Source organism: Barbus barbus (assembly GCF_936440315.1).
Source record: "Barbus barbus genome assembly, chromosome: 27".
Classification (NCBI taxonomy): domain Eukaryota; kingdom Metazoa; phylum Chordata; class Actinopteri; order Cypriniformes; family Cyprinidae; genus Barbus; species Barbus barbus.
This window is the reverse complement of record NC_136755.1, coordinates 14,928,772-14,940,902: the sequence shown is the minus strand read 5'-3', so window position 1 is coordinate 14,940,902 and position 12,131 is coordinate 14,928,772. Positions and strand designations below refer to the sequence as shown.

At 42.4% G+C, this 12,131-nt stretch overlaps 1 protein-coding gene across 1 annotated transcript in view; it reads left to right on the top strand.

Moving 5' to 3' along the window:
• Positions 1–12,131, top strand: part of LOC306847669 (adhesion G protein-coupled receptor B2-like) — a 316,825-nt gene that overhangs the window by 171,651 nt on the left and 133,043 nt on the right. The window contains exon 6 of the mRNA XM_079381759.1: positions 11,524–11,688. Within this exon, the coding sequence (XP_079237885.1) occupies positions 11,524–11,688 (165 nt within the window). The remainder of the gene's footprint in view (positions 1–11,523; positions 11,689–12,131) is intronic.

Genomic DNA, 12,131 nt, shown 5'->3' with positions numbered 1-12,131 from the left:
TCTGCTTGTTTCACGTCAGTCTCTCTCTCACCCCTCCTGTTCAGTCTCAGTCTGAAGGCTGCGCTTGAGCGCTGTGTTGTCTGCGTTCTCTTTCTGCAGCCATGCCTTATAGTTTCCTCTGGATTTCATTCATTGATTATGCCAGTCTCAAGGTTTTTTTTTGTTTTTTTAGCTGAAGTGCTACTCAAATGGGGGCTCGGCTCGAGTTCGGCTCGCTAATCGGAATCGCAGATGAACCAATCACACGTGTCCGCACATGCTGGGGTTTGTTGTTTCTTCTACAGCGCCGCTCCGGTCTCAACCAACAGGATCCATCTCCGAAATTAGTTATTACCCCACTGAGATGAGCAATAAATCATTTGTCTGTTACACTTCAATTCATTTTCAGTTTGAACAGTTGCTCCTGCCTGGATTTGAAGACCTCCATTAGGCTGACAGTTGAAGGGTTAAGGGTGACAGCCAATCACTGTGATTGTCTTTTATTTGAGGAGGCACAAATGAACAGCTGGGCCAGTCTGGCCGAGTGCCTTTTGACTGACAGTGATTACAACCTGTCAAAGAGCAGATCTTCCACCTGTCCTCACCTACCGAGAGGCGCCCATGTGTAAAAACATCTCATCCGCCTCATATTCAAATTGCATTCATGAGTGGCTGCTGACGTGTAATCTGCTAATATAATTTAACACCGGACTCAACGTAATATACCTTCTCCCGGTTCACAGTAAAGGATGGTTAGCTGTGTGAATCTAAATGGAGACATTGTAAACATTGGCGTGTTTACTCCCACATTACTTCAGCTCTATTTGAGAATATGATTACAGTGATGGTTTGCATCTCTGTAAACAAACATTTAATTCATCGGATCATTATTGTAAGTTGCTCCTATTATTATTATTACTGTTATTTATTTATTTTTTCTTGTTTGATAAGAGATGGAACTGTACAATAGATTGTACAATAGTTTTGTAAGTGGATTGTCATTGATATCATTCCTTGGGCTCTTACTGGAAAGCCTATAACATAATTTGGTTAAAATTTCTCAATGGTAGTGTAAAAAACACTTTTTTTACCCTGTCAAAATCAGCTCTGTTTCAGTGAGCTGTTTTTAGTCCATGTTGCTTTAAATGCTAATGAGTTCTGCTGACCCCGCCCCTCTCTTCCGTGGAGTGACGAGAAGACCGTAAACTACAGCCACGAAACTGGCTAACTAGCACATTATTATTAGGAAAGGCGATTTGCAAAGATTCATACAAAAAAACACAACAACCTTATACTCACTTCTCTAGGTGAGGCTGGATCACGAATGATTCACGTGAACATAGACGAATTTAGGCAGATCGGGGTAAATGTAAAGTTAATCCTCTGCATCTTCAGAAGCTCAGATGTTGGGACTAAATGACGACTGCTATATTCATTATTACATCCAACAACAAAACACCTCAATCGCTTAATCGGAGACATTCTTGTCTTCCGCTGCACCGGAGTCGACACAATGGCAGACAGCTCTCAGCTCACTCAGGACGGGTCTAAGGCAAGACGGCCTTTCAATCAACCTTTTCATTCTGACAGTAATCTCAGAACCACTGGGTGGATTTTTAGCATTATAGGATGGATGTGTACACACACTTCCAATACACATTTATGTTCAAACAACTTTGTAAAGTGAATTTTGCATCCAATGACCCCTTTAAGAAGAAGAAGAAGAACTGTGGTATAAATAAATAATTAAATAAAAACACACAGCCTTGGTGAGCGTAAGAGACTTCATTCAATGCATAAATCAGTAGAGAATATATAACGTGTATGTAATTGATTAAAAATACAGTAAAAAGAAAACCCAGTAATATTATGAAATATTATTACCATTTTACATGACTGTTTTCTATTTGAGAATATTTTAAAAAGGTAATTTATTCCAGTGGTGGTAAAGCTGAATTTTCAGCAGACATCACTAGCATTCTTCAGTGTCACTATGTCAGTGTTATTTTTTAAGTAATGTGGAAAGAGTTTTTGCTGCTAAAATATTTTTGTGGAAACAATGACAATAAACAACGTTTATTTGAAATAGAAATATATTGTAATAGTTTTTAATAGTTAGTAATTTGTAATATCTTTACTGTCATGTTAATGTGTCCTTGCTGAATAGAAGTGTTGTTTCTTTAATTCTTTTAGTGGTCAAGATTTTCACAAAATATTAAGCAGCAAAAAGAAAGAAAAATCATTTTGGTAAAATGAAGCTAGAAACACTGCGAGGCACAATGCCAAATCAAAGTCATGTTCTCAGTTACAGACAAGCAAATTCTTTCAAATACTGTTCATTTTTCATGTCGTCACCTCAAAAAATAAATTAATAAATATATGTAAAAATGGTTATTAAAACATTTGCTGTTCCTTAAAAAATATATTTTTGATTTAATGGACAAATGCACAAGCAGTTTATTACAGTCCACTGCATCAGCAACATCAAATTCATCAAACTCAGGTTAAAATGCAACTTGCTGAACATGTCAGAATTAACTAATAAAACTTTGCTGAACCTTCCTTTTGATTTACTGCCGCCATATGAGCTCATCAGTTTATGTAATTCAGCTTAAATAGATTTAAAAAATATTATAAGCCATAAGAAATCAAATCAAATAAAGTAAAGGAACAAGGCCCAGAACTTATAGCAACAACCCTGAACACTGAGATGCATCTGTTTGTTTGTGTGTATGAATTACAAGTGAGGGATACTCAAAGTATCCATTTGATGTGATGAAGTCAGTTTTATTACCTTAATTATACAGTTGATTTCTCTCTGCCTTTCCCTTCATGTTGTTGTGAAGTAAAGTGAGATGCCATAAATGCTCAGCTGTGTTTGTTGGGTTTCAGTTGCAGCTGCTGTCTCTCCTGGCAACCACAATATACGGAATCTCTATCCTCATTGGCTGCTGATTTTATGAGCGATGATGAGTCCAATGCTCCCATGGAGGCGCAGACAGATAGGCCACATTTATCTATGTTTATTGAGTTTGTGAGGCTTTAGAATATGGTTATTATTTATCATGTTCTTGCTTTGAGACAAAAAAATCCTCCAAGATCTCAGACTGAGAATGCAGCTGCATTTTGCGATATGTCATTCTGACAACATTTAAAGAGGTATTTTATTTTATTTAGTTTTATTTTATATATTTTTATAAAAATATTTAACCATTTTATAATAACATGCATTTATGCTGTTGTGTATTTACTGTATGTGTCTATAGTATATATATATATATATATATATATATATATATATATGAAGTTTATTTGCAAAAACAGATAACTGTTTTTTTATTATGTTATAATGTTTTTATTGTTTTATTGTGTTAGTTAGCTGTTTTTTTTTTAGTTATTTTTTAACCTAGTCAAAATAATGTACTCGGTTACTATCGTAACCTTGGTTTCCTGAGATATGGGAACGAGTACTGCGTCGTAAGACGCGTGTATGGGAAAAACTCATTTTTTCTCTTCAACTGAAGCCTTTTCAATCACGCAGTGAAACTGCACGTCCATTGGTTCGTGCAGTGCTATAAAATCTAGCCAATGCTCGGCGGCGGCAATGAGCGAGCCTATGGCTATGCAGACCACCATAGCCCGCCAATATCTCCGCTGCCGCATCTCAGATTTCTTAGAATGAAGCAACTGAGGCGTGCAGCTCATAGCACGGCCAGGAACGCAGTACTCGTTCCCATATCTCAGGGAACCGAGGTTACAATAGTAACCGAGTACGTTCCCTGTCGATATTTCACTCATATTGCGTCGTAAGACGCTTGTATGGGAACCAGTACAATCACGCCATGCTATGATGGGGAACGACTCAAAACCATAACTCACGTTGGAGAAGACCCAGGGAAGTTAAAAATACTCCAAGCACAGGCTGAGCCATCAAGGTCATCCGTGGCATGGGTGTCGTCCCGTATAGTTGACACTTGGTGTCCATATAATATGGACCGTCCCAGAGAAGGAGGGACTTGAGCAATGTTGGTCAAGTGAACCCCTAAGACTGCTTAACTAACCAGAGAAATTCTTTGCTTCGTAAAAGGGGGACCTTTAGCGCGGTTGCCGAAGCTGGCAAAAAGCTGTTCCGACCTCCTGTATGAGTCGGAGCGTTTGATATATACCCTGAGGGCCCTGACGGGGCAGAGCAGGAACAATTATTGGTCATCCATCGAAGGTGCCAACGCAGAAAGCGTTATGACCTGGGCTCTGAACGGAGTGGAGAATACCTTAGGTACATAACCCAGCCTTGGTTTCAGGACGACTTTGGAGTCGTTAGGCCCAAATTCCAGTCAAGCAGGGTTGACAGAAAGGGCCTGTAGGTCTCCTACTCGCTAAACCGACGCCAGTGCTAATCAAGGTTATTATAGTTTTGAATTATTTAATTCATTTTATTTTAATATCGTTTTCAAATTTTCTAAGAAATTCAGTTTAGTTTTTATTAGTTTCATTAATATTTTTGTTAGTTTTAGTTTCGTTTTTATTTTGTGAACACATTTTTATTTAGTTTTTATATAGTTTAGTATCCGTTTTAGGTTCAGTTTTAATGAAAGTTTAGCAGAATCAACAGATCACTTCCAGAGCGAAGGCCAAAGAAAGACTTAGCATAATTTAACCTTAGTGAGGCACACGTTTAGCGACAAAATGAACCCATGTTGAGATTGATAGATGGTAAAAGTATACAAATATACACCAAAGGAAGTTTACTACATAAATCTACACAAGTTGCGCTTAATGTCATATCTAATGGTTTGTTGAGATATTTATTATGAAAATAAACGTAGCCTAATTTGGTTATATGTCTTTTTTTCTTATTTAACCATAATCATGATATTGTAACTGTCTTGTCTTGCGCACTTTTCCGTGAACAGGCGTGCATAAATCATAACTGGGTCTAATGAAATTCAATAATAACGGCAATCGTAGGCCTATTTAAAGGCTCACATTTGAATGTGTTATTTTCTTTATTTATGAAGAATTATAATGATGTGATTTAGCCTATGCATATTTATTTGTTCGAAAGTTTGGCAGTGATCACAAGATGCTAGGGCAAGATTTGTATTGTTTACACAAAGGTGCATTCTCTCTTCTTCTGGTAATTATCATGTTGCGTGTCTGTTTTTCTCCAAAGCACCAACTTGCCTAATGTTGGTTTGATTGCTTGTATTAGATGAGAAAATAAATAAGTTGTCCTACCTGATGTTGTAGATTAATGCGGGTCCGGTTCGTGTCGCGACTCTCTGTCTTTATGTCAAACGGTTCTGGTCTGGTAAGCTACAGAAATAAATTAGTGCTGCTGTGGGATAACGGGTCGGGTGTTCTGTTAAGTACTGCTGGTGCATGTTTATCAAACAGGACCCGTGCAGGTCTCTGCTTTAAACTGCTTTGCGTCTCTCCATCAGAGATGCACCATTTACAGGTATTTCCCTAAACCGTCACACAGTTCATATATTTTTCAGCCAAGGGGTGAGAACGTAATGATTACGAAAACGATTATTTATTTTTGTTAATTATTATTTTATTTCAGTTAGTTTTTCAATAACTGTTGTTAGTTTCATTTCGTTTTAGTTTTTCAAATATTTTGACATTTTTATTTTATTTCAGTTTCCGAAATTGTTTTTTCATCAATCGTTTTGTTGAAAACAATAACAATCTCAGGCTCACGGACTGGAATGGTTCAAACGGGGGGCCTCTCAAGGCCCTTAGCACGGTTGGTAAGTCCCAAGGTGGAACTGTTCGAGGGCGTGGGGGGTTCATTCTCCTGGCACCTCGTATAAACTGGACCACCGTACTATTCCTGCCCACGAATCGGCCAGCAATAGGGGCATGAAAAGCCACTATGGCTGAAGCGTAAACCTTGATGGTGGACGGGGACCGCTGTTTATCCAGCATCTCCTGCAGAAACGAAAGAACCACCGATATCTCGGAGGTAACCGGATCTAAGTCACATCTTGACACCAAGCCGAGAAAATAGACTATTTCAGAGCATAGGAGCGTCTGGTAGATGGGTCTCTAGCTTCTGCCATAGTGTTTAAGACACGTTCTGGGAGGACAAAAGACTCCCACTGAGCGGCCACACATGCAGGGCCCATAACTTAGGCCGTGGGTGCCACAGCGTGCCGTTCACTTGAGAAAGGAGGTCCCGTCTCAAGGGAATGGGCCACGGGGCTGCTTCGAGCAACTGGAATAACCCAGAGGGGGGCTATTAGAAGAAGCCTGGGCCATTGTTCCCTGACTCGTCTGAGTACCTTTGGTAGCAGAGCGATTGGAGGGAACGCATAGAGCGGAAGGCTGGGCCACTCGTGGGCCAGGGCATCCGTGCACTTTGTGAAATAGATTGGGCAATGAGAGTTGTCTTCGGAGGCGAAGAGGTCTACTCGAGCTCTGCCAAAGACCTCCCAGATCTTCTGAACCGTGAGCGGGTGGAGCGTCCATTCCTCCGAGGAGACGTTGTTCCTCGACAACATGTCTGCTCGGTTTGCCCTTGCACAGTGCTCCCCAACCCTTGTTGAAAGAGTCTGTCATGACAACCTTCCTTCTGTGCGCCGTGTCTAAGATCACACCCCGTTTCAGCCAGATGAGGTCCCTCCAACGGTTCAGGGCTGAAACACAGGCCCGAGTCACTGTTATGCGATGGCGACCTTGACGCCAAGCCGCAGATGGAACCCTCTGCTTCGGCCAGAACTGGATGGGCCGCATGTGAAGCAGGCCCAACCGAAGTACTGGTGAAGGCCCAGCATTTTCTGGAAAGCCTTGAGCGGGTGGACGGTCCCTTCCTTGAAGGAGGCCACAGGGCGCTGAATCGTCATGGCTCCTTCCGCTTAGACAGTTGCTGTCACCTGCACCGAGTTGATAACTGAAAGACACTCGTTGGCTGGGTGACAATGTGCTCTTGGCAAAGTTGACCCTGAGCCCCAGGCAATCTAAGTGGCTGAGGAGGAGGGTCTTGTGCGAAGTTGAAACCGCCTCTGACTGGACCAGAATGAGCCAGTCATTGAGGTAGTTGAGGATGCGGATTCCCATCTGTCGCAGAGGGAAGAGAGCCGCATCCATCCATCACGTAAAAGTGCAGGGAGCCAGGGACAGCCCAAATGGGAGGACCTTGTATTGATATGCCACCCCCTCGTCTTTCAGATCCAACGACATGAACCAGTGCCCTGGGCGTATTTGCGAGAGGATCTGTTTCAACGTGATCATACGGAACGACCTTTTTACCAGGGCGTGATTCAGGAGTCTGAGATCTAGAATAGGCCGCAGGCCACCGTCTTTTTTGGGGACGAGGAAGTAGCGACTGTAGAAGCCTTACTCGCTCTAGGCTGGAGGAACGACTTCTATGGCTCCCTTTACCAGCAGATTTATCACCTCTGCGTGCAGGACTTGAGCGTCCTTGCTGTGCACTGTGGTGGTGACCACACCGTGGATGCGTGGTGGTCTTCAAGCGAAGATTGGAGTGAATAAACTCGTCTTATCGTAGCCATTACCCACTCCGACACACCTGGGATGGCCTGCCAGGCCTCGGCCCGTGTGCCGAGAGGTTGAATAGGCTCTAAAGACTGGCTGCATAAGTTAGGACGCTTATGGTAGGCAGAAGAGGATATTTGCTCTCTTTTTGAAATTGTATGTGTTTTATTTTGTCCGCTATCACAGCGGTCGGACACCCGGGCGCTAGAGTGGGCCCTTGGGGAACCAATAACACACTTCCCTCTGCACCCAGCGTTGGCGTTGAGCGGGGTGACGAGGCACATTAGAGGCTGTTTGCGGGGTGGTCCGGCGGTAGAGAGACTCGGACCCCTCCTCTTTCTGGTTGGCTGTTCAGGAGGACATCTGAGGTGCCGGATCCAAGGCAAGGGGCGACTAGCAGCAGCAGAGGAACTAGAGCGCTTCAGGAGGAAGTGTCGCATCGCCTGAGACGACTTCTGAGCCTCCGTAAATCGCTCTGCAAAGCCCTCCACAGCCGGCCCGAACAGGCTGTTGGCTGAGACTGGAGCATCGATGAAGGGGACCTTATCCACCTCCTTCATCTCCATCAAAGTGAGCCACAGATGGCGTTCCAACACCACCAGGCTGGACATTGACTGCCCGATGGCCTGGGCGGTGGCTTTGGTGGCGCGCAGGGCCAGGTCCGTTGTGCTCCTCAGGTCCCTGAGCGAAGCAGCATCGAGCAGGCCTCGCTGGTGAACATCTTGGCCTGAAAGACCTGGAGGACAGCCACGGCTCTGCACGGCTTGGATGGATGTTCGTCCTCGCATTGGCGAGGGGCTTGCCAGCGCCCTGGGAGAAACCACTCGTCCAACCTGCTGCGAGACGGCTCCTCAGGGGAGACCCCCCGAGCTCACTGACAGCCATAGTCATGATATCATGATAACCCGTTCTGGGTCTGGCGCTGCTAGAGGAGGACGGCGGCAAGAGGGCGGGGTCAGACATCGAGCCCGAAAACTCCTCCACGTCCGAAGCCGCCAGGGAAAGGCTGTCCATCTCGTCGTCCCACTGAACGAGATCATGTCGCTCGCAGCCACAGACGGACGCTGATCGGGTTGGGTGAAGCGGACCGGCGAATCCTCTCTCTGCGGAGACGGTGAGGCACGAGGGCACTGAGACGACGTGAGCTCGCAAGTCTCCGGCTGCTCAAGTCCTCTGCCCCACTGTTTCAACAGGTCCCTGGGAGGAAGAAGACGGGAGGGCGCAAGGGGCGGAGTCGCTTTCTGAAAAGAAAGCTATCTGCGAGCGCAGAGAGGCAAGACTGAAACACTCGCAGTGCGAGCAGTCAGTCCCGCTGAGCGCAGCGTCAGCATGGGATTTCCCCAAGCATGACACGCACTCAGCGTGACCGTCATCAGCGTGCAGGGGAGCCACGAACAATGACGGCACAGCATTTGAAACAACGCCGATGCTCTTTTTGTGAGCCTCTTTTAGTGTTCGCCGGATGGCGGCAGGGGATAGACCAGATAAAGCAGGCAGAAGCTGCAGGAGGTCCAATCCAGCTGCTGAGGCGTTTCTACGGCGAAGTCGGCACCAGCGAAGAGTCAGTGAGGAAGAAGCTTTGTCACTGAAGAGAAGAAATCTGAGATGCGGCGGCGAAGCTTACATAGCCAGAGGCCCCACCCATATTGGCGGGCTATGGCGGGCTGCATAGCCATAGGCTCGCTCATCGCCGCCGTCGAGCCATTGGTTCGATTTTATAGCACTGCACGAACCAATGGACGTGCAGTTTCACTGCGTGATTGAAAAGGCTTCAGTTGAACAGAAAAAAATTGTTTTTCCCATGAAGCGTCTTGCAACGCAGTACTAGTGAAATATTGACATGGTACCCAACTGCAGTTTGTTTGAGATTAATTGGAATGCTCAATGAAAAAACATGATTTCTGAGAATTGTTAAAAACAGAGTTTTCTGTTTTTGCAAATTAACTCTTCATATATATATATATATATATATATGTGTGCTACTCGTCTGTCTATTTGTATTACACTGCTCCCGTTTGTACAATTTTTGGTCTTGTGGCTAGCTTGAAGTAATGTTACACAGTACATTTTTCTCAGTTTGACGAACATCTGCTTTGACAGAGCAAAGGTGACATAGGCGTTTTCGTTCATCATGTGCTCTGTCTTCCTTGGAATCCATTAGATTGAGAGATCTTTTGATTTCAGTTCATACCATCAATCATATGGAGATACGCTTGGATGAAATATGAACATCTTCCCCAACCCCCCGATTTAAATAAGATAAAAGTGATATTAGAGGTTAATATGCACAGATCCTGAAATTACTGCAGAAAGTCAAAAGATGTAACATCTCTCCTACTGTGAAACAGATAGTGCATACTAGAAAGCATTCATTATATAAACATAAAGCCGTAAGATTAATGGCATCATTTGATGGATGAAGTTTAAGCATAATTCTTACTTTCGAAGATGCTGAATATGTGTCCATTGAGGCATGTAGGCCTTCTAACATGTTACAAAGGATCTTGGCATACGAGACGTGAAACATTTAAAAGAGTTTAGTTTTTGGATTAGCGACATTAGCTTCATAAGCGACATGCTCCCTGCATATTATTTATTCACATTGAACTTCACCAGAAAACATGAATCTCCTTAATCAAGCAAGAAATATTTACTTCATATTGATCCCTTTTTCATTCATTATGCAAAAGATCTCATATGGCCACAGGCAGAACCTGTACTGCTGTGTTTGCATATACTCTATTGACATCCACAGTTAATCTACTATATAAAATGAATGTAACTTATGTAAGATACTGTATGCAATGTCCTTGCTGTCTTTTATACATAGAAAAACAATGAATATTAATAAGTAGATTTTTTTCCTAGCTTTAATTAATTATTGCTAATTTTTTCCAGTGAGGAATTAAAGGCAAAAACATCTGCAATATGCAAGTCTAACTAAAATTATTATCATCAAAGTGAGGTTTCTCATCATTTTTAGCGCTAATGTTATCAAGCCTCTATTTAACTTCCTGTGCTTTTAGGTTAGTCTCAGTAGTCCATCTCTCTTTAATTAATTAAACAAAATTAGTCTTTTCTTTGCACTAGTCTTCTCTGAAACCCATTAGACTACAATTTTCATGAAATGAATGTGTTAGTTGGAGCACATTTAATATGCAGGTCAAGGTTTATTCTAATAGAATGCATTGTAATTTAATGTTCGGTGATGAAGAGGTGATCCTAAAAGAGCATTTTTCAATATAGAATTGAAAAGTAAATTATTTAAGCAGGGTATTATATAATTTCTTCCATCTGTGTTACATGGGATCTTTTTTTTTGAAGAATGTGTTATGAGGATTTCACAATCTATTTTAGAATACACAATCTATCTATCTATCTATCTATCTATCTATCTATCTATCTATCTATCTATCTATCTATCTATCTATCTATCTATCTATCTATCTATCTATCTATCTATCTATCTATCTATCTATCTATCTATCTATCTATCTATCTATCTATCTATCTATCTATCTATCCATCTATCTATCTGATAGAACTGTTTGTCTGTCTTTCTGTCTGTCTATCTATTCTGCTTTCATTTTGTTTTAGTTAAGGCTTTAGTAATTTTGTTGTGTTTGTCATTTATATTATTTTTTTTTTTATCTCTATGTAGTTTTATATTAAGTTTTATTGTTTAGTTTTAGTGCATTTAAATGAAAAGAAACCAGAAAGAAAAAAAAAATGAAATGAATATTTAATATTTAAAATGCTGAATATTTACACTGGTCCATCACTAATCAGTATCATAATCACTCAGTTTGTTGAGATGATCTCACTGGTTTGTATCAAGGTAAGTAAGAACTTACAAACACAGACCCTTGCTGTATCCCGTCTCTCTGTCTGTACCTCCGACCGCCTGTTTTCTGTTTGTGTCTATTCCTTACTTCTATGTCCTTCTCTTTCCTGTCCTTCCTCCACTTCCGTACTGTCTTATGCTGTTCTCACATCTGCATCTCTCTCTCTCTCTGTGTCTCCCTGTGGTTGTGTTTGCAGTGGAGGGGCAGTGGTTGGACTGGGCGGCCTGGTCTCAGTGCTCTGTTTCCTGTGGCTCCGGCACTCAGCAGAGGCAGCGGCGTTGCAGTGTGTCGGTTCATGGCTGGGCTGAGTGTAAGGGGCCGCATGCGGAAACTCGTGAGTGCACCAACCCATCTTGTGGGGGTAAGTTTCTCTCTGGTGGGCTTACAGTCTTATATTGACAGATAGTTTATGTGCACAGCTGCAATTGGTTTGCTGTCCTGGTCTAATTAATTGCAGTGAATGCTCTGAATTGTCTATGGTACCAAACCGCAGAGATTTAGCGGTCTGCACCACTCAACTTGTTCCACAGATATATATGCTGCTGTGTCAGCATATGCCAGTTAGCACTCCTGATAATAATTAATAAGCGCAAATTAGCTTCATGCATGTGCTTTATGACCACATTCACACTGCAGCCAAATATGGTTGTCACTTCACTTTTAAGTGCTTTTTCATGTTTTATGCAACAGTTAGTTCCGGTCCTCAAATCTGATTGGCTGAACAGTATTATAAATAGTGTTATTTTAGAATCACTGATTAGTATTGTACTGAGTATTATTGTAGTATTTGTTGGTATTTTGAGT